General features: G+C 43.9%; 1 protein-coding gene across 5 annotated transcripts in view; it reads right to left on the bottom strand.

Annotated features, from left to right (window-relative positions):
• TASP1 (taspase 1) overlaps positions 1-26,382 on the bottom strand; it is a 163,364-nt gene that overhangs the window by 38,260 nt on the left and 98,722 nt on the right. For 4 of the 5 annotated variants that reach the window (XM_030557987.1, XM_030557990.1, XM_030557989.1 and 1 more), the window contains one exon: positions 13,548-13,658. In XM_030557987.1, the coding sequence (XP_030413847.1) occupies positions 13,548-13,658 (111 nt within the window). Of the gene's footprint in view, positions 1-13,547; positions 13,659-26,382 lie in introns of those variants that run through there. The other variant, XR_003999785.1, reaches the window with a different exon arrangement.

Raw genomic sequence — 26,382 nt, 5'->3', positions numbered from 1 at the left:
GTGAGGTGAAGAGCCTGCAGGTCCGGGTGGTGAAGTCTGCCATAGTCCTGAGTTATGAGGTCTGGGTGGAGTGGCAGGGTAATTGGGTTGCCTATCGACAGGTCAAGCAACGTGGTGTACCAGTGCTCCCTGGGCCACGCTGGAGGGATCATGATGATGCGCGCTCTGTCCCTGCAGAGTTTCAGCAAGACCTTGTGAACCAGCAGGAACAGTGGGAAGGCATAAAGGAGCTGGCTCTTTCTCGGCATTGGGAAAGCGTCCGAGATCGATCCTGGGGAGAGACCTTGGAAGGCAGGAAGTGAACAGGTCTACGTGGGGAAATCCCCACTTCTGGAAAACAGAATGAATAACGTTCGGGCGGATCGACCACTTGTGAGATAGGAAAGACCTGCTGAGTTGATCCGCCAGAGTGTTCCGAACGCCTGGGAGAAAGGATGCTACCAGATCTATCTGGGCTACGCAGAAGTCCCAGAGTTGGATGGCCTCCTGACAAAGGGGGGAGGATCGTGTCCCTCCCTGTTTGTTTATGTAGTGCATGGCCGTTGCGTTGTCTGTAAACACTGAGACACAACAGCCTTGCAACTGTTGCTGGAACGCCTGGCATGCCAGGCAGACTGCTCTCAGTTCTCGGACATTTATGTGTAATGCCAGCTCCTGAGATGACCAAAGGCCTTTAGTACAAAGGTGACCAAGGTGAGCACCCCAGTCGAGAGATGACGCGTCTGTCGTCAAGGACACTGAGGGTTGGGGCGGATGGAACGGCATCCCTGCACACACCAAGGAGGGAGTTAGCCACCATTCTAGGGAGCCTAGGGTGCTCGGGGGAATGGTGACTATCGTGTCTATTGGGTCCCTGCCTGGGTAGTATACCGAGTTGAGCTAAACTTGGAGAGGACAGAGAAGGAGCCTGGCGTGTTTGGTTACAAATGTGCAGGCAGCCATGTGACCCAGGAGACCGAGACAAGTGCGACCCGAGATCGTCGGGAAATTCTGTAGACCTCGGATGATTGTTGCCATTGCCTGAAACCGCGGCTGTGGTAAGCAGGCTCTGGCTAGACTGGAGTCCAGGACAGCTCCTATGAAGTCTAACCTCTGCGTGGGAACCAGAGTGGATTTTTCTATATTGATCATCAGGCCTAGATGTGTGAATAGGTCCTTGATGATGCCCACATGCTGAGTGACTTGTGTCTCAGACTCATAGACTCTAGGACTGGAAGGGACCTCGAGAGGTCATCGAGTCCAGTCCCCTGCCCTCATGGCAGGACCAAATACTGTCTAGACCATCCCTAATAGACATTTATCTAACCTACTCTTAAATATCTCCAGAGATGGAGATTCCACAACTTCCCTAGGTAATCTATTCCAGTGTTTAACTACCCTGACAGTTAGGAACTTTTTCCTAATGTCCAACCTAAATCTCCCTTGCTGCAGTTTAAGCCCATTGCTTCTTGTTCTATCATTGGAGGCTAAGGTGAACAAGTTTTCTCCCTCCTCCTGATGACACCCTTTTAGATACTTGAAAACTGCTACCATGTCCCCACTCAGTCTTCTCTTTTCCAAACTAAACAAACCAATTCCTTCAGCCTTCCTTCATAGGTCATGTTCTCAAGACCTTTAATCATTCTTGTTGTTCTTCTCTGGACACTCTCCAATTTCTCCACATCTTTCTTGAAATGTGGTGTCCAGAACTGGACACAATACTCCAGTTGAGGCCTAACCAGCGCAGAGTAAAGCGGAAGAATGACGTCTCGTGTCTTGTTTACAACACACCTGTTAATACATCCCAGAATCACGTTTGCTTTTTTTGCAACAGTATCACACTGTTGACTCATATTAAGCTTGTGGTCTACTATGACCCCTAGATCTCTTTCTGCCATACTTCTTCCTAGACAGTCTCTTCCCATTCTGTATGTGTGAAACTGATTGTTCCTTCCTAAGTGGAGCACTTTGCATTTATCTTTATTGAACTTCATCCTGTTTACCTCAGATCATTTCTCCAATTTGTCCAGATCATTTTGAATTTTGACCCTGTCCTCCAAAGCAGTTGCAATCCCTCCCAATTTGGTATCGTCCACAAACTTAATAAGCGTACTTTCTATGCCAACATCTAAATCGTTGATGAAGATATTGAACAGAGCCGGTCCCAAAACAGACCCCTGCGGATCCCCACTTGTTATACCTTTCCAGCAGGATTGGGAGCCATTAATAACTACTCTCTGAGTACGGTTATCCAGCCAGTTATGCACCCACCTTATTGTAGCCCCATCTAAACTGTACTTTCCTAGTTTATCTATAAGAATATCATGCGAGACTGTATCAAATGCCTTACTAAAGTCTAGGTATATCACATCCACCGCTTCTCCCTTATCCACAAGGCTCGTTATCCTATCAAAGAATGTTATCAGATTAGTTTGACACGATTTGTTCTTTACAAATCCATGCTGGCTCTTACCTATCACCTTACCACCTTCCAGGTGTTTGCAGATGATTTCTTTAATTACCTGCTCCATTATCTTCCCTGGCACAGAAGTTAAACTAACTGGTCTGTAGTTTCCTGGGTTGTTTTTATTTCCCTTTTTATAGATGGGCACTATATTTGCCCCCTTCCAGTCTTCTGGAATATCCCCCGTCTCCCATGATTTCCCAAAGATAATAGCTAGAGGCTCAGATACCTCCTCTATTAACTCCTTGAGTATTCTAGGATGCATTTCATCAGGCCCTGGTGACTTGCAGGCATCTAACTTTTCTAAGTGATTTTTTACTTGCTCTTTTTTTATTTTATCTTCTAAACCTACCCTCTTCCCGTAAGCATTCACTATCATAGACATTCCTTCAGACTTCTCAGTGGAGACCGAAACAAAGAAGTCATTAAGCATCTCTGCCACTTCCAAGTCTCCCGTTACTGTTTCCCCCTCCTCGCTGAGCAGTGGGCCTACCCTGTCCTTGGTCTTCCTCTTGCTTCTAATGTATTGATAAAAAGTCTTCTTGTTTCCCTTTATTCCCATAGCTAGTTTGAGCTCATTTTGTGCCTTTGCCTTTCTAATCTTGCCTCTGCATTCCTGTGTTATTTGCCTATATTCGTCCTTTGTGATCTGACCTAGTTTCCATTTTTTATATGACGCCTTTTTATTTTGTAGGTCTCGGAGGCCCCTCGGATGAGCCAATTGTCCAGATACAGAAAAACATGTATCCAACGTCGGCAGAGGTAGGCGGCGACTACGGCCATACACTTTGTAAATATCCTTGGGGCTGCAGAAAGGCCAAACGGCAGGACCGTAAACTGGAAGTGCTGGTGGTTGGCTACAAAGCAGAGGTATCTCCTGTTCAGGGGAAAGATGACTATGTGAAAGTACGCGTCCTTCATATCGAGGGCGGCATACCAGTCTCCAGGATCCAAGGATGGGATAATGGTCCCCAGGGATACCATGCGGAACTTCAACTTTATCATAAACTGGTTGAGTCCTCGCAGGTCTAGGATAGGTCTGAGACCTCCCTTCAGTTTGGGGATTAGGAAATAACGAGAATAAAACCCCTTGCCCCTTTTGTCCATCGGTACCTCTTCTATAGCTCCTATGGCAAGGAGCGTCCGCACCTCTTGTACGAGGAATTGCTCGTGAGAGGGGTCCCTGAAGAGGGACAGGGTTGGAGGGTGGCAGGGCGGGGTTGAAATAAATTGGAGGTGGTACCCATACTCCACCGTGCGTAGGACCCAGCGATCTGAAGTTAACTGGGACCACGCCAGGAGGAAGTAGGAGAGACAGTTGGAGAAGGGAGGAAAGGGATCCTGTCCTGTAACTGGTACGCCGCCCTCGGGCGCACCTTCAAAAGTTCATCTTTGGTCACGGTGGGACCTTGATTTTGGCCCCCTTGGGGTCCTGACGGTCCTCTGCGACCACGTTGGCCGCACTGCCTGCCAAAGTCCTGTCTTTGTCTAGGCACAATGTATGTGCGGTGAGGCTGGGGACGGAAAGGCCTGCGTTGGGTCACCGGCGGATGCATGCTGAGAGAGCGCATTATGACCCTGTTGTCCTTCAGGCTTTGCAGCCTGGGGTCAGTCTTTTCCGAGAAGAGGCCTTTACCATCAAATGGTAAGTCCTAAATGGTATACTGCAGCTCCAGTGGGAAGTTTGAAACCTGAAGCCATGAGATGCGCCTCATGGCAACACCCGAGACCAGAGTCCTGGCTGCTGAGTCTGCTGCATCCAACGAGGCCTGGAGGGAAGTTCTGGCCACCTTTTTCCCTTCCTCCAAGAGGGAAGCCAACTCTTGGCGGGAGTCTTGAGGGAGAAGCTCCGTAAACTTACCCACTGTGTCATAACATTTCTTCCCAGATCTGGACCTTAGCGTCCAAAATATGGGCGTTAGCATGAAAACCTCCAAGCTTAGTTACCAGCTTGGACCTGGTAATTGCTGCCACCAGCCAGGAATTATACAGTGCCTAGCTCACTGTGGTCTCCCCAAAACCGTCCCTGGGGGACCCCAAGACTCAGATTCTTTGAGTCTCACAACAAAGGGGAATAAACCATTTCCCTTCCCCCTCCTCCCCTCCAGGTGTTCCCTCCCTGGGTTCCTGGAGAGATATACAGAAGCAAGCTCCGTGAATCTAAACAAAGGGATTCCACCCTCCCTGCTTGAAGTCCTTGAAACACAAGCACCGAGAGATCTAACCTCTCTCCCCCCTCACCCACAGGGTATGCAAAGTCAGGCTTAGTAAATCTAACACAAAGAGATTTTTCTCCTCCCACCAATCCCCTGGTGAGCTGCAGACTCAATTCCCTGGAGTCCCCACTAAAGAAAAACTCCAACAGGTCTTAAAAAGAAAGCTTTATATAAAAAGAATGAAAAAGGACATAAAATGGTCTCTGTATTAAGGTGACAATATACAGGGTCAATTGCTCAAAAGAAAAAAATGAATAAACAGCCTTATCCAAAAAAAATACAATTTAACACATTCCAGCAACTACACACATTTAAATACAAAAAAAAATATAAACCTATTGTCCTACTATCCTTGTACTTACAACTTGGAAACAGAAGATTAGAAAGCCTGGAGATTCCTGTGGTCACTCTCAGAGCCGAGAAAGAGAACAGATCAAGAACAAAGGACAAAGAACTCACACCCAAAACTTCCCTCCACCCAGATTTGAAAAAGTCTTGTTTCCTGATTGGTCCTCTGGTCAGGCGTTTGGTTCCCTGTGTTAACCCTTTACAGGTAAAAGAACATTAACCCTTAGCTATCTGTTTATGACACACCACCACCCAGGTGTTATAATTATAGCGGCTAAGCAAGGCTTGTTGATTTGCCACCCAGAGCTGTAGGGTCCCTGCCAAGTACACTTTGCGGCCGAGTAGGTCCATTCGCCTAGCCTCCTTTGATTTCGGGGCTGGCGCCTGCCGGCCCTCGCATTCCCTCTCATTAATGGACTGGACGACTAGTGAGCAGGGAGGAGGATGGACTTACAAGTACTCATACGCTTTAGAGGGCACCATATATTTAAGCTCGACTCACCTGGCTGCAGGAGGGATAGAGGCTGGGGACTGTCAAATAGTATTGGCATTCGCCTGGATGGTCCGAATAAACAGTAGGGCCACTCTAGTGGGGGCATCCGCCGATGGAATGTCCACTGCCGGGTCCTCTACCTCCGGAACCTCCTCCCCCTGTAGGTTCATATTGAGTGCTACCCTCCTTAGGAGGTCCCAATGGGCTCTCAGGTCGATTGGAGGAGGGCCCGTGGAGGATGTTCTTGCCACTGCCTCATCTGGAGAAGAGAAACAGGAGATGCCGGCAACGAGCGGGTCCTGTGTGGCTTCTTGCTCTTGGGCGACCTCCTGCTCCAGTGGAAGCTGGGAGTCCGGTGGGTGAACTGGGGCTTCCTCCGTAGCAGTCAGAGGGGTATGGCTAACCGTCGCCTCTGGCACTCGGTGCTCTGATGAGACAGAGCGGGACAGAACTGCTGGTACGCCTTGGGCCTGGTGGTACGCCCAAGGTGTCCAGAAAGACCACTGATGGGGTCCTTGGTCCTGGGTCTCTTGGAAGACTCTGGTGGGCACATCAGAATCCCGTTCCTGAGCATAAGAGCTGTCCGCGTGGGACGACACTGATGCATGCCTGGATGGCCATGGAGGTGCTGAAAAGCCCTGGGCAGAGTCTCTGTCTCTAGTGGACCTTGCTCTACTCGGCACCGGGGACCGGTACTGGGAGGCATACCAGTACTGGGAACGAGATCGGGACCTGCGACCGGAGCGGTGCCGGGAGGTCGACTGAGATCTCGAGGCTCGACGTCAGGAGCGGCTATGGGAGTCACGGTGCCTGGAATGGTGCCAGGAGCTGGAACGGTGCCAGGAGCTGGAACAGTGCCGAGAGTAGTGGGCCAGTGAACGGGATACCGACTGGTGCCAAGAGTGCGAGTGGTACCGAAGAGGAGAAAGGTACCGGGACTGCGAGCTGCGTCGGGAGTGGGAGCGCCAACGGGACCTGGAAAGTCTGTGGGACCGTGATCATGAACGGTGCTGCTCTGCTGTGCCAACAGAGGATGGTTTTATCAAGGTAGGCTTGCCAATAGACTGTATTACCTGCACTGGTGGTGCCGGGGGTTGAGGCAGCATCAACTCTGTCATGGCAATCAGATCCCTCGCCGTTGAGAACGTCTCCAGCATGAATGGAATAGTAAGCTCAACCACGGCTCGTCGGGGAGCTGACAGGCACCGGACTCGACAGCCCTTGCGGGACAGGAATAGACGGTGCCGACATCATCAGTGCCGCGGCAGGCGTCAGTGCCAGGCGATCCGACTTAGACGAGCTCGCTGGCTGTGGTGCAGGTGGCACGGAAGCAGCAGGAGTCTCAGGCTCTCTCGACCTCAGGGAAAGGAAGCGGTGCCACGTCGACCTCGGTGCCGGCGATGGCCGGTGCTGAGAGGCCTTGGCAGTACGGGCACAGTCCGGTGCCGAGGAGGCGCTTCTGCCCGCCGATTGACCAGTGTTTGGTGCTGAAGTCGGAGGGGTAAGAGCCGCCTCCATGAGGAGCTGCTTTAGCCGAAAGTCCCGCTCCTTTTTTGTTCTCGGCTTAAAAGCCTTGCAAATGCAACACTTATCTGTCAGGTGAGATTCCCCGAGGCACTTAAGGCAGGAGTTGTGTGGATCTCCTGTCGGCATCGGCTTATGACAGGCCGAGCACGGTTTGAAACCCGATGAACCAGGCATGGGCCCTGGCACCGGGTGCGGGGAAGGGGCTAATCCCCGAACTGCTCTTAACTATACACTAACTATGAACAATAAAAATTAACTAAAACTATATAACTTTGAGCTATATATACAAAAAAATAACCAGAGAACTACGAGTAGCTAGGGAGGTGGAGGTCAGTACAAGCGCACTCCACTGTTCCAACGACTGACACGGGCGGTAAGAAGGAACTGAGTGGGCGGTTCAGTCGGCAGAGGTAGATATCAGGCGCCACAGCAGCGCCACTCCAGGGGCGTCCAGCCGACCCATAGAGTGCTGCTAGGGTAAAAATCTTCCGACGAACGTGCACGTTTCGCGCGCACACCTAACTGGAATGGATATGACCAAGCACTCGAAGAAGAACATGTGCTACAAGATGGGGTACTGTATTCTAAATGTACTGAAACAAACAGACTTTGAGATCATGGCAAATAACCAATAGACTCTTACCTCCCTGGGCTAAAGTAATCATTGGATGCATAAACAGGTGACTATGAAGTAAGAGTGGAGAGGTGATGTTACTTCTGCATACAGCTTTAGCAAGACAGTTACCAAAATATTTTGTCCACTTCTGGCAAACTCACTTCAGAAAAGAGGTTGAAAAATCAGAACGCTTTCAGAAAAGAGCTACAATAATTTTAGGCCTTGAAAACACATCTTGTAGTACAAGGCTGAAGCTCAATAATGTAGTTGACCCAAGAGAAGATTAAGCTGAGCCTACGTAGAGAAGATATTAATAGCAGAAAACGGTATAATGAGATCCAATGGTTAGAAGTTTAAAATAGGCAAATTCAGACTGGCTGTGTCTACATTATATGCTATGTGTGTGATTTCCAGTTCACGTACACATACTTAATGCTAGCTCTCACCTGAGCTAGCATGCTAAAAATAGTAGCATTGCCACAGTAGCACAGTCAGCAGCAGTGATGGCATAGGCTAGCCACACCAAGTACAAACCAGCTTGAACCTCGTGGGTACCTACTAAGTGCTTGTACCATCACTGCCACTGAGCATGTCGCTGCTGCCTTTGTCACCATGGCTACGCTACTATATTTTTAGCATGCTAGCTCAGATGAGAGTGAGTTGAGTATGTGTACGCAAGCAGGGAATCACAGCCCTAGCTTGTAGTATAGATGTAGGTTTGAAATTAGCTCAGTCAGAAGTTACAGGATTGATTCAGAAATTTGATGAAGGTCTATACCAGGGGTCGGCAACCTTTCAGAAGTGGTGTGCCAAGTCTTCATTTATTCACTCTAATATAAGGTTTCGCGTGCCAGTAATACATTTTAATGTTTTTAGAAGCGCTCTTTCTTTAAGTCTTTAATACGGAACTAAACTATTGTTGTATGTAAAGTAAATAAGGTTTTTAAAATGTTTGAGAAACTTCATTTAAAATTAAATTAAAATGCAGAGTACCCCAGACCAGTGGCCAGGACACAGGAAGTGAAAGTGCCACTGAAAATCAGTTCACGTGCCACCTTCCGCACACGTGCCATAGGTTGCCTACCCCTGGTCTATAGCCTGTATTAATGCAGAAGGTCATACTACAAGATCAGAACAGTCCCCTTTGTCACTAATTTCCATGAAAACCTCTACTAATTGAATTAAAAGACTAACTGCCCACTACTGCTGCCAGCAAATAAGACTTATCTTTGGGCCAGCAGCTAAAAAGGAACAATAATGAATCCATGGTTACATATGTAGGAATAGCTCTTTTCACAGATAATATATCTAGATACACATTTGGCAGGTTCTTTCTAAGAGGTAGTATGTGATTGGTTATCGCTCTGATTCTCAAGCTGCTCCAGCTCCAACATAAAGTTATATTAACCCACATGCAGTTCTAACTTATGGACAACTAGCTGTGATGGCTAAGGGACCATACACTGAGGCCTGGTCTACACTACGGGTTTAAACCGATTTTAGTAGCGTTAAACCAATTTAACGCTGCACCCATCCACACAATGAGGCCCTTTATCATCGATATAAAGGGCTCTTTAAACCAGTTTCTGTACTCCTCCCCGAAGAGAGGAGTGGCGCTGAAATCGGAATTACCATATCGGATTAGGGTTAGTGTGGCTGCAAATCGACGGTATTGGCCTCCGGGCGGTATCCCACAGTGCACCACTGTGACCGCTCTGGAAAGCAATCTGAACTCGGATGCACTGGCCAGGTAGACAGGAAAAGCCCCGCAAACTTTTAAATTGCATTTCCTGTTTGCCCAGTGTGGAGCTCTGATCAGCACGGGTGGCCACGCAGTCCCAAATCCAAAAAGAGCTCCAGCATGGATCATACGGGAGATACTGGATCTGATCACTGTATGGGGAGACAAATCTGTTCTATCAGAGCTCTGTTACAGAAGACAAAATGAGAAAGTATTCTAAAAAATCTCCAGGCTATGATAGACAGAGGCCACAGCACAGTGCTGTGTGACAAGTGTAACGGAAAGCCAAAGAATCAAATGGATGTTCATAGAAGGAAGGAGGGGGTACTGAGGACTCCAGCTATCCCACAATCCCTGCAGTCTCCGAAAAGCATTTGCATTCTTGGCTGAGTTCCCAATGCCTGTAGGGTCAAACACATTGTCCGGGGTGTTTCAGGGTATATGTCGTCAATTTAACCCTCTCCTCCCCGTGAAAGAAAAAGGGGAAAAAATCATTTCTTGACTTTTTTATATGTCACCTTATGTCTACTGCATGCTGCTGGTAGACGTGGTGCCGCGGCAATGAATAGCAGAATTCTCTCCCCTCCCCTCCCCGGTGGCAGACAGTACAATATGACTGCTATCTTTTGTCATCAACAGCGCGTGTGTGCTCCTGGCTAGCCTCAGGTGAGGTCAGACGGGGGAGCCTGGGAAAAAATAGGAATGAGTCCTGGTCATTTCCGGTAGATGGTACAGAACGGCTGATAACCGTCCTCATCATAGCAACTGGGGGCTGAGTTCCATTAGCCGCCCCCCCCCCCCTTTTCATGTCTAAAGAAAAGATTCTGTACTGCCTGGACTATCATAGCAGCTGGAGGCTACCTCTCCCTCATTTTATCTCACTAAAAAGTCAGTGTTTCTTATTCCTGCATTATTTATTACTTCATCACACAAATGGGGGACACTGCCACGGTAGCCCAGAAAAGTTGGGGGAGAAGGGAATCAACGGGTGGGGTTGTTGTAGGGGCATCCCTCGTGAATGGCATGCAGCTCATCATTTCTGCGGGATCTGACACGGAGTGGCTGTGCTCTCTGGTTTTCTGATACACTGGTTCTCTAGTACACTTGCCCCATATTCCAGGCAGGACTAACTCTATTTTTAGATAAACCATAAAGGAGGGATTGACTCAGGGAGTGTCATAAACAGATAGTTAAGGGTTAATGTCTCTTTTACCTGTAAAGGGTTAACAAACAGGGAACCAAACACCTGACCAGGGGAGCAATCAGGAGACGAGATACTTTCAAATCTCGGTGGAGGGAAGCCTTTGTTTGTGGTTTTTGGGTTTGGCTTTGTTCTCTCTGGGCTCTGAGAGTGACCACACGTACCTACAGGCTCTCTAATCTTCTATTACATTTTTGTAAGTACAAAGGTAGAAAGGCGGTATAGTCTTTTATCTGTTTTTCTTTATTTGCAAATGTGTATTTGGCTGAAAGTAATTTAAATTGTATTTCTGCTGGAGGAGGCTGTTTCTCCAGTTTCTAGAAGCTGACAGACCTTGTAATATTCCATCTTGAATTTACAGTGATTTTCTTTATTCTTTTTTCTTTTATTAAAAGTTTTGCTTTTAAGACCTGTCTGATTTTTCCCCTTGTTGAGGCTCAAGGGAATTGAGTCTGTACTTAACAAGGAAGGAGAAGGGAGGGGGAGAGAAAGGGGGGGAACCCACCTGATTTCTCTGTGTTGTGATTCAAGGAGTTTGAATCACGGTGATCTCCTAGTGTACCCAGGGCGGGAAAGATCTGGGAGGAAGAAAGGAGAAGGGGGAATCCCTTTGTTTAGATTCACGGAGCTTGAATCTGTATCTCTCTCCAGGAGCCCAGGGGGGAACACCTGGAGGGGAGGAGAAGGGGAGGGAAATGGTTTATTCCCCTTTGTTGTGAGACTCAAGGAATTTGGGTCTTGGGGGTCCCCAGGGAAGGTTTTGGGGGAGACCAGCGTTTATCAGGCACTCTACTCTAAGTCCTGATTGGTGGCAGCACTACAGGATCTATGCTGGTAATTAAGTTTAGGGGAATTCATGCTAGTACCCATATTTTGGACGCTAAGGTTCAGAATTGGTTTTCTGATACACTGGTTCTCTAGTATACTTGCCCCATATTCTAGGCAGGACTAACTGTATTTTTAGATAAACCATAAAGGAGGGATTGACTCGGGGAGTCATTCCCATTTTTGTCCTTGCGTCCCCGGCCGACCTCAGCTAAGGCCAGCCAGGAGCACCCATGACAGCAGCAGACAGTACAGAACGACTGATAACCATCATCTCATCGCCAATTTACAATGGCGCAGCAGACGGTACAGAACGACTGGTAACCATCTCTGCTACCTTGCAATAGAAAATGAATGCTGCTGTGTAGCACTGCAGTACCGCCTCTGTGAGCGGCATCCAGTACACATATGGTGACAGTGACAAAAGGCAAAATGGGCTCCATGGTTGCTATGCTATGGCGTCTGCCAGGGCAATCCAGGGAAAAAGAGCGCGAAATGATTGTCTGCTGTTGCTTTCACGGAGGAAGGAATGAGTGATGACATTTACCCAGAATCACCCGCGACACTGTTTTTGCACCATCATGCATTGGGATCTCAATCCAGAATTCCAATGGGCGGGGGAGACTGCGGGAACTATGAGATAGCTACCCGCAGTTCAACGCTCTGGAAATCGATGCTAGCCTCGGTACATGGACGCACACCGCCAAATTAATGTGCTTAGTGTGGCCGCGTGCACTCGACTTTATACAATCTGTTTTACAAAACCGGTTTATGTAAAATCGGAATAACCCCATAGTGTAGACATACCCTAACTGTCTATTGGGACAGAATGAGCAGAAATCTGCTGCCCCACCTTCTCCCATTTCCCCTTTCCTGGCTTCTACACTGGGGTGCAGAGGGAAAGTGCCAGTGTAGAAACCAGGATCACTAACACAAAGTTACCTTCTGATGAAGCAATTATCAATGTGGCAGCTGTAGCCAGATTCCACCCTTTTTGCAATACTCAGGCAGCACAAAGGGGCTGGAACAGGAGTGGAAGCTTTGGTCTCTGTGTTCTATTCCCACTTCTGCCACAAGTGACCATTAATCATTCTGTAAAATCGTGAGATGTGTCTCCCTTCCAGAGGAACAATGAAGCTGCAAGGGTGCACAGATTTTATTACCGAACAGCAGAGAAGGCAAGACAAACATATGGTCTTCTGGTTCCCAGACCAGTGCAAATTCTCCTAGTGCAAAAAGTATTTTGATGGGAGAAATGCAGTAGTAGCAGAAAGAAGATAATGACTCATTTTGTCTTTGTGACATCTGTCTGCAGGCACAGCATGGGGGAAGTCCACAGCGTAGACTGAATAATTAGGCCTTTCAGGAGCAAACATGTCAAGTCCTACTGTACACATGTAAATGGCAGTACTGTGGCTTATCTGGATGGATTTTCATGTGGGTAGCAAAAGGAATTTCTGACCCTAGGAGTCTAGAGACCCTGCCAAATTTGAAGACCATGTTCCAAACCATCAGACACATTTTGAAAAAGCAGCAAAGAGTCCTGTGGCACCTTATAGACTAACAGAGGTACTGGAGCATGAGCTTTCGTGGGTGAATACCCACTTTGTCAGATGCATGTGATACACGTGATACACATTTTGGTCTCTGAGAAAGAAGAGGTAAACATTCTCACATAGCACATTTTGGCATGCAATGCACTGAGCAGCTTTAACAGCAGGATGTATGTGCATGCATTTTATTTTACCAGAAATGTGATTTTCTACACTGGGAGAAAGTGTTCTAAAAATATTTTAAAAAAAGAATCCAAGCAACTAAAATGAAATTACTACTACTATCTACGCTCTCACTAAAAAGGACTCTGGCTCCATAGACCAATACAAATCACATTTAAGTTCACAAACGGCAATTTAAGAGGCATGGTCTCACTCATACTTTTCAAAAACAAAAATTATTTACAACTTCCACTCTGTCCCTCCCCCAGAGCATTCCTGTATTTCAATGACAAATGCTTCTCTTTTATGCCAAATATTCCTATTTATGGGTGGTAGTACACATGATTTTTATTTCAGCCCTTGCTTGGTTCGTGAGTTTAGCACCTCCTGTTCACAATAAAACTATACAAAAATCTTCTTACCTAGTAGAGTCTGCTTTTCTTGTAAAGAGTCAGGCTCTGCAGAACATCTGCAAGATCGAAGAACTATCACTCCACCAAGTACACCATCTTCATTGGCTAGAAAAGGTGAACCTAGGTAGAAGTGGGAAGTAAGAAAGGAGTTGTTACTTGCAAAAGGATGTTTTTTTAAATTTGCCTACCCTCCACCCCCACCTCTTTAAACTTGCCACCTACGGCGGAAGAGCCAAGTCATGATAATATTTCTATATAAATGTCAATTCCATTTCTCTTTTGAGAATTGTCATTATTTCTGATAGGTAACTGTTGTACTCACTTGATATTTCAGGAAGACCTAGACTCCCACATTATCTACGTGGTAAAAGTAACACTGAGAAATGCCAAGGCAGCTTTAGCATGAAGGGTTGAATATTCATTATTTTCTTCAGAATGGAAATACAGCCAGATTAAAGAATAAGAACATATATAAAAACACCCAACTGACAAGCTTTGATCAGCTCTTCAAGGTCATTTAGTATCCTCTTGTTTGGCTATCTGATGCACAACTGCAAACCTTTGATTTACTATCTCAGAATATAATTCAAACAAATAAGAAGATACAGCATTTAACATAAATATTTCTAGTAATGAAATTCTGAGGGTGACTTGAATATTTCAATTTCAGTGCAAGTTGCAGGTGCTCACACTTTAGTATCAGATCTCAGAGGCCCAATTGTACTCCCCCTGAAATTGAAGTTTTGCCATCAATTTCAGTTGAGGCAGGGTCCATCTCAAGTTGGTGACATGTAGGGTCCTATGATTTAAGGAGGATTATCACAACTGAGGAGACCAAACAGACGAAACCAAACTGATGTTTGATCAAACTACATTTACTCCAAGAAGTGAGGGAATTTTTTATTTTTAAGTCACCATAAGTATTAAATGTTGTTTATTCTAATTTGTGATTTTTCCTATGCCACTAATAACCCATTCCTCCCCCACCACTCCTAAGTGTCAACAACACACAATTAAGGTTGCAAGCACTTGATGGTACCTTCCAGAATACAAAAGCTGTGCTGGGAAATCAAGAAATGTGGAATTTTGGTCCCCTTCCAAGAAAGTGTTATGGTTGCAATAAAAGACACAAGTGATAGAAAGCTGAGAAACACAGTGTTAAAGTGACACTTATACTACACTGCCTTAACTGCCAACTTTCATCCCTGCCCAGAGGAGTCCATAGGGAGTATGCTTTAACGTAGTGCTGTTTTAAACAGCATTATGCTTAAGCATGTTAGGGAACCTTAAGTGCGCACCGAGCAAGGTCTACACCGACCAATTAATGTATAACACTTTATTGCACTTTAGAAATCATCCCCCTCCAGACAGGCCCTTCGTTTCACCACTGATTCTCACTGAGGTAGCACCTACAGTCCCATTCAGAATTGGGGCTCAAATGTGATAGGTGTTGTGCAAACTCAGACAGTACCTAACCCCAAAAGTTACCATCTCCATCTCCTCATTTGCTAACTAAACATAATTGGTTGATAATATAATAAAATCAATCATTATATTATACATAATATAATAAAATCAATATATTTGGGTTTAAGGCTAGTCTGCACCACTTCCTAAAAAATTCAGTATTTCTAGAACAATTTGCCGTCCCATATGACATGTAAAAAGTAAAGTCTCAAATCTGTCACTGGATTAATGTGGGCAGGCTCTTACGCCTATGCAGTTCCACTGAAGTCTAAGATGCTCCATGGGGATGTGGCAGTCTACACTAGGCAGATCAGATGGCAGAACTGGGCCCTAGAATGTGTTAAAAAATCTATGCCTATGTGTACAGATGTATACAATGACATAAGTATAGTTATCAAGATTTGTTTCTGATATCAGTTACACCAATGTGAATGTAGAGCAACTTCCTTGATTTCAAGGAAGCTACTGTTGATTTATATTAGAGTGTCTGAGATCAGATATTAGCTCTGAGAGCATTTGTGTACCATACATATTTGGGGTGTACCATACATATTTGTGGTTTTATACTTTTATCTTTAAACATCTTAGAACAGAGGTCCCCAAACTGGTGGGGCACACCTGCCTACGAAGGAACATTTTTGAGGGGGGCGCAGCAGGGCCTGGGCTAGCCCCCCGGGGGGTAGCGCCACCCAGCTCCACTCCTGGTCCTGGCCAATGGTGCTGTGCCTTCCAATGGGATCCATGAACAGGGATCCACACCCGCTGGAGGGATCTGCAGGGCACAAGGTAAAAAGTTTGGGGACCACTGCCTTAGTGCATCAAGCTAAAGAAAATTAGTCATTTTATCATGTCATGCATACCAGCATCTTAAACAAAAATAAGGCAAAATATATTACAAGAGTCTATATTTAAGGTTAAGAATCTGAACATTTTAGTTTTATGAGTCTATATCCATTTATTCTCACATCAAGTGAATTAAAAACGAAACTGCAGTTTATTGTCAGAGTTGAGTAACAAATTACCATTGGAGAGAGACTATCAAACTGAAAACCAAGTGTCTGAACCCATGCATCTGACAAAGTGGGTATTCACCCACGAAAGCTCATGCTCCAAAACATCTGTTAGTCTATAAGGTGCCACAGGATTCTTTGCTGCTTTTACAGATCCAGACTAACACGGCTACCCCTCTGATGTCTGAACATTGTGGCCTTTCCATATTTAGAAGCAATACTGAAGATTTTCATATCTGAATAAAGTTGGGGACATTTTTGCCATTTTTCCAGTCTGTTTACTTTATCTATTTTACAGCACTGTGTGATTGTTTCCCTGAATAGTCTGCAAGAATCTGCGTTACTGAGAATATTCTGCCTTGTAAGCATCAACACAAGAACTGAAAGAAACCTTACAAAAATGGTTACTAATGTGTTCTGTAACTTTTCTTTGAGATATGTTGCACACATCCATTCCACTTCAAGTGCATGCCCAGTGCACCACAGCCAAAGATTTTTCCCTTAGAGCCACCTGTCAGGGCGGTGCATGCACTTTTAGCACTCTTGTGCTGCAGTCCAGTGGTATAAATGGCAGAGCTGCCTCCCGTCCTCCTTAGTTTCTTCTTACTGGCTACAGACTCCAACATAGAAGGATCTGGGGCAAAATCAGTACTTGGTCCTGCTAGTGAAGACAAGGGGCTGGACTCGATGACCTTTCAGGGTCCCTTCCAGTTCTATGAGATAGGTACATCTCCTTTACTAATTATATTATATTATTATTGAAAGGACAGTGGGTCCTGGAATGGACACGTGCAACACATGTTGAACAACAGTTATGTAACCATTTTTTCTTTGAGTGATTACACATGTGCATTCCACTTCAGGTGACTCACAGGAGGTCAGTCTGCAGGAGGGTGGGTTCCAGAGTCTATCTTAACAGTGATTGTAGAACTACTCATCCAAATTTTGCATAATCTCTGGATTGCTGGGATATAGCATAGTGACTGTAAAAGTATGCACTGATGACCATGTTGCAGTTTTACAAATGTCCCTTATAGGTACTTGAGCCAGGAAAGCTGCTGAAGCTTCAGGAGCCATCAGCACCAAGTGGCTACCACAATCCAGCTGTTGCTGCACCAAGGTTGTTGGCATCTCATCAGCGGACAGTCTTGAAGGCCCGAAGGGAAGAAACAGAGGTTGGTACCAGGGAGCCACACTGACACCCTACCTTCCATATCCAATGCTCTGCTAGTAGATGGTACCTGGAATCTCAATTGTTCCGCCTTTGAGGAATGTGCTATTTCCTTGGCATTGGAGAGGGGGATTGGTGTCTTTCCTCTGACAATCTCTTGGCAGGGGATGAGGACACCACAATGTCTTCAGGGGCATTCCTAGCCAAGGTGGAAGTATTCGCTACCCATGCTGAGCAAGAAGGCTCTGATGTTGGATGTGAAGCTGCCTGCATAAGAATGCGGTGGATGTTGTTAAAATGAAAGCCTTACTTTACATATCAAGTGTTTGTGTTTCTGTATCTTTAGTAAAAGGTTAAAAAGGCTTTTTAATGGTGTTTGCCATAGTACTAAGCAGGCAGAGGTCTCTGAACTACTCCAGCAAAAGCCCAGTTATGCAGTATGTGCACTTCATAGGAAAATGCTAAAATGAAAAATGGCACTGTAAGACAAAAAGTTTTGAACGGAATATTTTCCTGCTATTGCCCTGCAGATGTAAAAATTGGAATTTTTTTGTTATTGTTTAAATGAAAACACTGACACTCCTGTTAACTAGAGTAATTCAAAATGTTATGTTATAATTCAACGGAACGCAGCAGGCAGTCCAGTTCCACATGATTATAGCACACTGGGTGGTGCTGTAAAATATAAAGCTGAAGGCCAAGTGACTTTAATCTGATGACAAATGCAGCAATCCTTTACAAATGCACTGTCTATGCATCTCATTTTTATGTTACTAACAGAAAGTAGCATTTTCTGGTGACAGGCTTGATGCTAGCACTATCACAATTAATGAACGGCTGGTGTCTGGTGTTGTAATGATAAGTCATTCCATATAAAACAACACATCCGAGTTTCCTTTTTTTTTTTTTTTTTTTTTTTTTGAAGTTCCTGTATTGTGGATCAATGGTGGAAGACAGCTTTACTGCAATAGTCTTTACAAATGCACCAGCTAAAGCCCCACGTTTGCAATGCAAACAAAGTATTTGGATGTCTGTTTTTTGCACATTCAAATAGATGTGCTTGCAAAAAAAATTTAGACTCTATGATTGAATTTTAGAAAAATAATGGGCTATATTTTTAAAATGTCTAATATTTAGATAGTGTATGTGTCTTTAAATTACCACAGTAGATAAAGAGAAACCGCTTTCTTGTTAACATTGGACTCCAAAATTTCCAGTGTCAAAGTAATTTCACTTTTCAGCATAAGGGGTCTAGACATCAGTAGGATTCACACAAGTATCAGTTAACAAAAACCAAATTCATTGTTACGTAGCACTGCAAAGATATTGAACACTGAAATGTCAAAACATGGGTAACATAATTGGAGTCAAATTCTGCTATTAGATGCATGTGAGCACATTATCTTAAATAAAAGTTCCACATGAGTATTTGAGGGTAGAATTTAGCTTATTGATCCTGATCCTGCAACGGACGTAGGATCCTCAACCATTAACTAAAATGGAAGTTGAAAGCTTAGTAACATACTAGGAGACGCTCCGTGCCTGGCAGAATTTGGACCCTCAATGCAGTATGCATCACACAAAAATGGGTCTCCCCCTCCCTCCATGGTGGTGTTTCATATTAAAATAAAATAAATTGTGTTGTTTCAAAATACTAAAACTGGTTGAGATCCATATTGTCTGAAGAATAGCCTGACTTTCTATTCCATTGAACTATTGGTTACCGGGCCATCTCCAAACAATGTTTTGTTTTGTTTTTTTAAAACAACCTCTACACCCCATATTTTAACTAGAGTTAAAATACTGTAAAAATAGAGTACAATACAACCACACTGAACATCTAGTAGTCATTACAATTTGATATGGAAGAATTTAAAGTTCTCCTCTTAGAAACCAGAGCGCCTTGTTCACTTTAGATTGATTTGTCAAAGTAAAAAGTATCTTTGTTATTCATATATTATTGTTGAACCTTGATTTATAAGCGGCACAGAAGCAAATATTAAAAAACCAAACAAAATCTATACTACTGCAAGACAGGGCTGTTCAGTGCCAAGTGAAGATGGGTAGGTAGCAAAGTGTAACTGTGTTGGTAATAAAAGTTACCTAACTCCATATAATCACTTAGTGTGGCCATTATTGCTCATAACATTCTTGTGCCTTCAGCATTCACTTTTCAGAAATGTTCATCCTTCAGCACATAAAACCAGCATACGAAAGAAATGTTCGCAAATTAAGCCAGCCACATCTTTACTTCCCCAAGTAAATTCACCCTCTTTATCTGCACCTAGAATTGTTATCCAGCAGCCAGCCAAATTTTAGCAGCATGAATAACTCAAGTAAAGTTGTGTTCCCACTTAACAAGTGCCCCAGCTGCAGATTTCTTTCCTTGTTATAGAATTAGTGCCAAAACATTTAATGCTACATTTTCCCTAGACCCTTTTCATTTTCATAGGGATTTGTTTGCTGGAACTTACTTGGAGTCTCGGTCAAAGTTACAGTACATTCCTTTACCCCAGGTACACTTATTGGCCTGCAAGTAAAGCAGGAGAAAGGAGGAGAAACAGTACACTTGGGGTTTTTTTTTTCCACAAAAGCCTGCTCTGAGTTGTTTGAATTTAAAAATATGTAGAGTGGTTGCTCCATATGGACTATTCTAGTAGAAGTTCCAAAATGGTTTTCATTAGCTTTTAATTCATTCACGTACGGTCCTAAGAAACTCAACTTTGGGCCTGCAGTTTTCCGTTCTCAATCTGTGCCCAAAATGTGATATTTTTTTTTAAAACTTTGGCAAAAAAAAAAAAAGTGTAACTGGTTTGAAGTTCTTGGAAAGTGGAACAAAACAATTAAAACGAAACACCATTTTCCTCACTGAAGTGAGGGAGAGAGAACTAAAAAATGGCTGAATGTGGAAGCTCCAAACTGTGTATGTGCTTTACAAGAGCTTTATGAAGTGATTTTAAATTAATACAAAAATATTTAAAAATTGGTACCAATGATGTGTGGTTGAAGATTTCCTTAAGCTGAAACTGCCATCCCAAAGAGTTGCACTACACAGCCTCATACAGTTAGCTACGTTACAGCCCCTATCCTGCAAAAACTCTGTACATGCTTAACTGTAAACATATGGATAGTCCCATTGTCTTAAAGTTAAGCAAGTGTTTGCAGGACTGGGTCATCTGCACAGGCTAGTGTTGAAGAAAGGGAGGGTAATGCCACTGAGCCGGTGAAGCCTTCAGATATTCATGGCAATGGTACGGGAGTAACTGACTTTTGGGTCTCTCTCAGTCCTCAGATGCAGAGAAATCAGACCACTGTTCAAACGATGGTACCATCAGATCTGGGTGAATCATAGGGGAGTGGTCAGGAACACTAGCTGAAGAAGGTAAGTCCAACGCAGGAGAGAGTACTCTTTTAGGAGGAGAATGCACCAGGAGATGTGGTGAACTCACTTCTTCCCAGGAAAATAGTTCATGAGGTCTGGGTGCCATCTGAAGCCTCTCTGGTGTCAGCAGCATGTGCTCTGTAGTTGGAACTGGAGCCAGAACCGGAACCAGAACCGGAGCAGAGGACTGTCTCAGAACTAAAGGTTCCCTTGATGTTGGCAGTACCGATACAAAAGGGGTACACAGCTCAGTAGCCGGGACTGATGGGTCTGGTGTTCTATGTGACTTCTTCTCATGTCTGTGAGCCTTGGAATGTTCTGTGATCACTGGAGATATACACCAGCACCCAAGCGCAAGGTCTACCACCCAACCCCCGCACAACAATTCGGAGCTCCTCAATTCTTTCATCAGTAACCCTATGAGCCTTCTCTTAAGTGTCCTGCACTTCCTCCAGTGAGTACTGTCAGAGTCAGGCTAATCAGCTCTTAGGCAGTGCTTCTCAAACTTGGGACGCCGCTTGTGTAGGGAAAGCCCCTGGCGAACCAGGCCAATTTGTTTATCTGCCACGTTCACAGGTCCAGCCGATTGCGGCTCCCACTGGCCGCGGTTCACTGCTCCAGGCCAATGGGAGCTGCTGAAAGCGGCGCAGGCTGAGAGACGTACTTCCAGCAGCTCCCATTGGCCTGGAGCAGTGAACTGCGGCCAGTGGGAGCCGCGATCAGCCGGACCTGCAGACGCAGAAGATAAACAAACCAGCCCGGCCTGCCAGGGGCCTTCCCTACACAAACGATGTCCCAAGCTTGGGATACACTGCTCTTAGGGGAATACAACAGGGACCATCACTCGATGAACATATCCTTACTGCAAATTGTTTAAGTAGAGAATGTTTCTTATTCATCTAATTAAAAAGAGGAAAGAATACATCCATATTTCTGTATTTAAAACATTTTTGGATAGGTACACTTATTTTCTCATATTACTACATGACTACAGCTGTGCTAAAGGAGTTGCAAGTATTTTATAACAGCCATAAAGACAGCGTGCATGAAGAGTTCCATCTGCTTAGTCAAGCTATGTTGGATGCCAGATAGGTTTGATACCACACACATCAGGGTCAGCTATGTAAAAACACTGATGTAAAGAGGATCTTGAAATTGTTTTAATCCTACACATGTTCGTGCTATGCACAAGGGACTTGACTTTGTAAAGTGCTGAGTGCCCTCAACGCTTCCTGAACTTAAAGTTTGGAACATATTTTATCCTTTTAGATCTAAAACCAGCATCTGTTGCAAGCAAGACATTAGAGAGAAAAGAGGAGTACAGACTGCTAAGGGACACATGAACCGCAATTAAAAGGAACACTTGGCAGCGCATTTTTCATATTTGTTCAGCTATTTTTAGAAGTTTTAAAAGACATGAAAACTTGAAATGTGTTTTACTTAAATTTTATCCTGTATATTATATTCACCATGATGTGTTACTAAAAGGATAGGACCTCAGAATACCCACACTGATTTTGCTTAATCCACATTGGGCTCTTTGCACACATCTTAACATGAAATTAAGACTTTAGTAAATGTATTCTATACTGGTTGCCTGAAAATATATTTTATTACAGTGGAAAGATGCAGATGCTAAGCAAACCTCTGTTTGGGACACTGGTTTGCAAACTGCAAATATAACAGCAATAAGAACAAATTCTGCTCTCATACATCAACACAGGTTTATGCTGGCATAAGGAGGAAAAATTTTGCATACAGTATCCAAAAATATAAATCTGATGAATCAAGCCGTTAAATATAACAACCCACCCCTGTGAAAAGACAGGGTGCCCTTCAGTAGCTTTATGCAACAGATACATAAATTATATTTTACCATGATGGACATTATCACCAACTTAACCTAACTTCAGAATTTAATAATTCAGCATTTTATTCCGATTTGACAGTTTGGAAGTGCTGTGAAGGGATTTCTTACACATATCTGTGTGCCTTATTCTTTTAATCTAATAACAGCTTCCAAAAAATAAGCGACCCAATTTTCACAGCTCAGGATTCACTACTACTCCCATTGAATTCAGGCTAAGGCTGAGCAGCAGAAGGCTAAAGCAGAGAGGTTTCCTCTCAGAAACTACATGACAAGCAAGTTCTGTCTGTAAAATGAAGCCGCGTAGATAACCGACCAATTTTAAGGGGACTCTAACACTTATGAAAGGTTGTTAGATTAGAACCACCAGAGCTTGATCCACAGAACAGATATACAATAGTGCAAGGACACGATACTTGACCCTTCTGGTTTGCCTCAGACTTCAGCTCTGCCCTGGAGGGACAGGTACCTAGGATTGGCAACTTAGTTTCCAAGTCCATTTAAAACTTAGTCTTTGCCAAGATTGACAAAAAGAGTGCCCAACTGTTGTGTATTTGGTGATGGTGGGGACCTGCCTATTAGAATCCCAGGCTTGGTGCCAACTCTTCATTTAGAGCATTAAAGATCTGCTATTGGATGATAGCTGATAGGTAAATCCATTCTAAGGCAAAAGCAGTGTTCCATTTACTGTTACCAGCTCCATGGACTAGCCGGTCCCCCATCGGGTGTATTGTATTTAGATCTACTGTCTTCCATACTACAGGAACCACTACTAGCTCCACTGTAATTAACATTTTATTTCTTGATAATTTGGATGTAAACATTTACTATGGAAAGGTATAAGCACTGGAGTGGCAAAACTGTTAAGCAGTACTGATAGAGTGCAAACAAAGTAATACTTCCCAGTTTTAAATATGTTTGTATTATGTTATTAAAGAAGGTTCAGAGGCCATTAGTCCACAAGGATGCTCATTTTCTACTACGCGACTGGACTTACTAAGCCTGTGCACACCTCAAATTGAGATGAAGTAATTTGCCCTGTCTATGCTGATGCTATGCATCACATTAAATGTAGTGCTAAAGCTATACAGGGTATCTTTGATAAAGGTAATTGATATGAATACACACTAAATGGAGAGTCAGATTTTGATTTCATGCACCTTCATTTGTTAAATCCAAGAAAGCATCTGGATCCACAGATCTCTAAATTTTAGAATAACAAAAAAAAAAAAAAAAACAGCTGAAACTACCACAGCAATTTAAAATAAGTTGGATTTTTAAAGATGCTACAGCAAAAATTTATACTCTCCTTGAGACTTTTCATGCTAGATTTTTAAAGACATTTATATCATTGAATATAGTGCATGCCATTCAAAATACATGTTCATTTAGGAGAACCATACACAGACCCTTCAATACAGAAGTAGAAGCAAGGCCTGCTAAAGCACACACAGAAAGGTATTTTTAAAATGCTCTCCAGTGTCAGCAAAAACCTTAACAAAACCCACAAGAACAGTGAATGATTCTAAAGAGAGACAATTTCATTTAAGGAGCTGCATGCTCGTTGTCTTAAGAAAATGATGAATGTCGTAACAACACTTTTTATTAAAGTTTTCACAGTTCTACTTCTTATATTTGATATGTACACACATGGTATCTACCTGTCCTTATATATTACATTAGAGGGGTGGTGGGCAGCCTGCGAGCCGCATGTGACCTGTCAGGGTAATCCACTGGCGGGCCACCAGTTTGTTTACATTTGCATGGCTGCCCGTAGCTCCCAGTGGCCGCAGTTCATGGTTCCTGGAAAATGGGAGCTGCAGGAAGCGACACGGGCTGCAGGGACATGCTGGCCGCCGCTTCCCACAGCTCCCATTGGCTGGGAATGGCAAACGGCAGCCACTGGGATGTAAACATTGTCTGGCAGCGGATTACCCTGATGGGCCACATGCAGTCCGTGGGCCATAGGTTGCCCACAACTGCATTGGAGGGATATTTAAAAAAAAACAACAGAAAGACATACACACAAATACCTAAACAATGCTGTTGTGATGGTGAATACCTATGAGGACAAAGGAGGATCTTGGCTAGAATTCCAGATTTCCAGTTTTACAGTTAAATTTATTAATTAGATTCCGGGCTGAAGAAAAGGAGAGCTGTTAGCTTCTTTACCAGTTGGGCTGGAAGCTCTCACAGGACCCCTTCGCCCTTTGGTGGTTTCATTTTCATGGCAGTAAGCTACAGAGCTCAGCAAATAAGCTGGGTTGTGGGCTTTCAGAGCACACTTACCAATGCATGGAGTAAGTACTGACAGACCCCAGCTCTTCACTTTAAGTTTTTCCTTTCCATATTAATAATGTAAGTGGATGTTTGTTTTTAATAGCAACCTAGAAACACTAAGTACTTTTTACTAGGTTTTTATAGGCTTCCAAATTCCAAAAATCAAAGACTTTAAACCAACTAATGAGTTTCATGGAGAAAATGAAGACAGTATTTCCATTCTCTTTTTTAAAAAAAAGAATCACTAGCCACCATGATAGGGTTGGGAAGGACCACCTGGCTCATCTACTCCAACCCCTTGCATCAACCATTAGAGTTTAATAAGGTGTTAACTGAAGTTTCGCCTGGAGCACACGTTCAAAATGTTATAGTCTGTATTGCTTCTATTAACTTTTTAGCCAGTTTTATTCCACAAAGGGGTGTTAACAATCTTAACTTTATTTTTAAAAAGTATATATACTTAAAATATGTAGAGTATGTTTACTGTTAATAAGTAGTATGTTTTTCTCACTCTAGGACTGGTACAGCCTTTCCTCAGTAGGATCTCCCCCTGCTCACATGGGAAAGGGGCAGAAATGCCTCTATGGCAGTTTTTTCCCACTCCAGACCACCATGGATGCTGCAAAGGTTCTGGGAGCTGGGATGGCCCCATGGCAAAGCTAGGAAGTGGCTATACCGTCTAACTTTGTCCCCTGGCAGTCCAGTGGCTATCGGAGCATGGACCTTTTCCCCATCAATCACCATGACCTGTGTGCTATTAGGAGAACTCCCATCCTGGGAGCTCCAAAAAACATTAAACCCTTCTCCCTAGAGTGGGGTTTGCAAAGTTCTTTCGTCAGATTTTCCTGCCAGAGTTTGCTTGGCTTTTTGAGCTATTCTCCTGAAGTTCTCTTTAGGACGGTGCAATCTTAGCAACTGAAATGTCATTATAGACATCAAAATACAGACAGGTTTACTATACCTGAATCTCCATAAACAATCATAACATTCTTGAAATATATATTTTAAAAAAGAGCTGTCATACCATTAACATTCTTGAATACTTGAATCAGCAACACATCTTCTTAAGCACTATAGGTAAGTCAATTACATTTAGTGTTCATAGCTCAAGTTTATGTCTTCAGTCTACCTTGCTAAATATTATTTGCTACTGGTGTCTGGGGCACAGTTAGAAAATGATTGCTGAGAAGAGAGATTTCAACAGGATGGTCCACAGAGATATGGTCAGGACACTGAAGATCAGTTTGCTAAAACTTGTTTGTTCTCCTCACTCCCCGCCCAAAATGTTTACTTTATAGAACAGTTATGATCTAGTATTTGAGAGTATTCAAGAATGTTAATGGTATGACAGCTCTTTTTTAAAAGTATATATGCAATATAAATTATACTGTCAAAGAGCAATGCCTAAGTTAAGTGCTTGCAAACACCCCTAAATATTCATGGAAGTGATAGTGTGGAAAGTACAGAGGATGAAATTCTTCTTGCTGAAGACCAGTCACTAGACTTAGAGATTTGAGTGCTGCATAGGCCCTGTGCTGGTCCCTTTACAGGGGTAAATTAATATTTCACTTAGAGTGAAAAAACACACTTGAACTATAAACAAAAATTAAAAATCTATTTAAGGAATTCAGTATGGGTGTCAAAATCCTCCCATCAAAAGACTAGGC

This window comes from Gopherus evgoodei, chromosome 3 (genome assembly GCF_007399415.2).
Source record: "Gopherus evgoodei ecotype Sinaloan lineage chromosome 3, rGopEvg1_v1.p, whole genome shotgun sequence".
Lineage (NCBI taxonomy): Eukaryota > Metazoa > Chordata > Testudines > Testudinidae > Gopherus > Gopherus evgoodei.
This window is presented reverse-complemented; position numbering and strand designations above follow the sequence as displayed.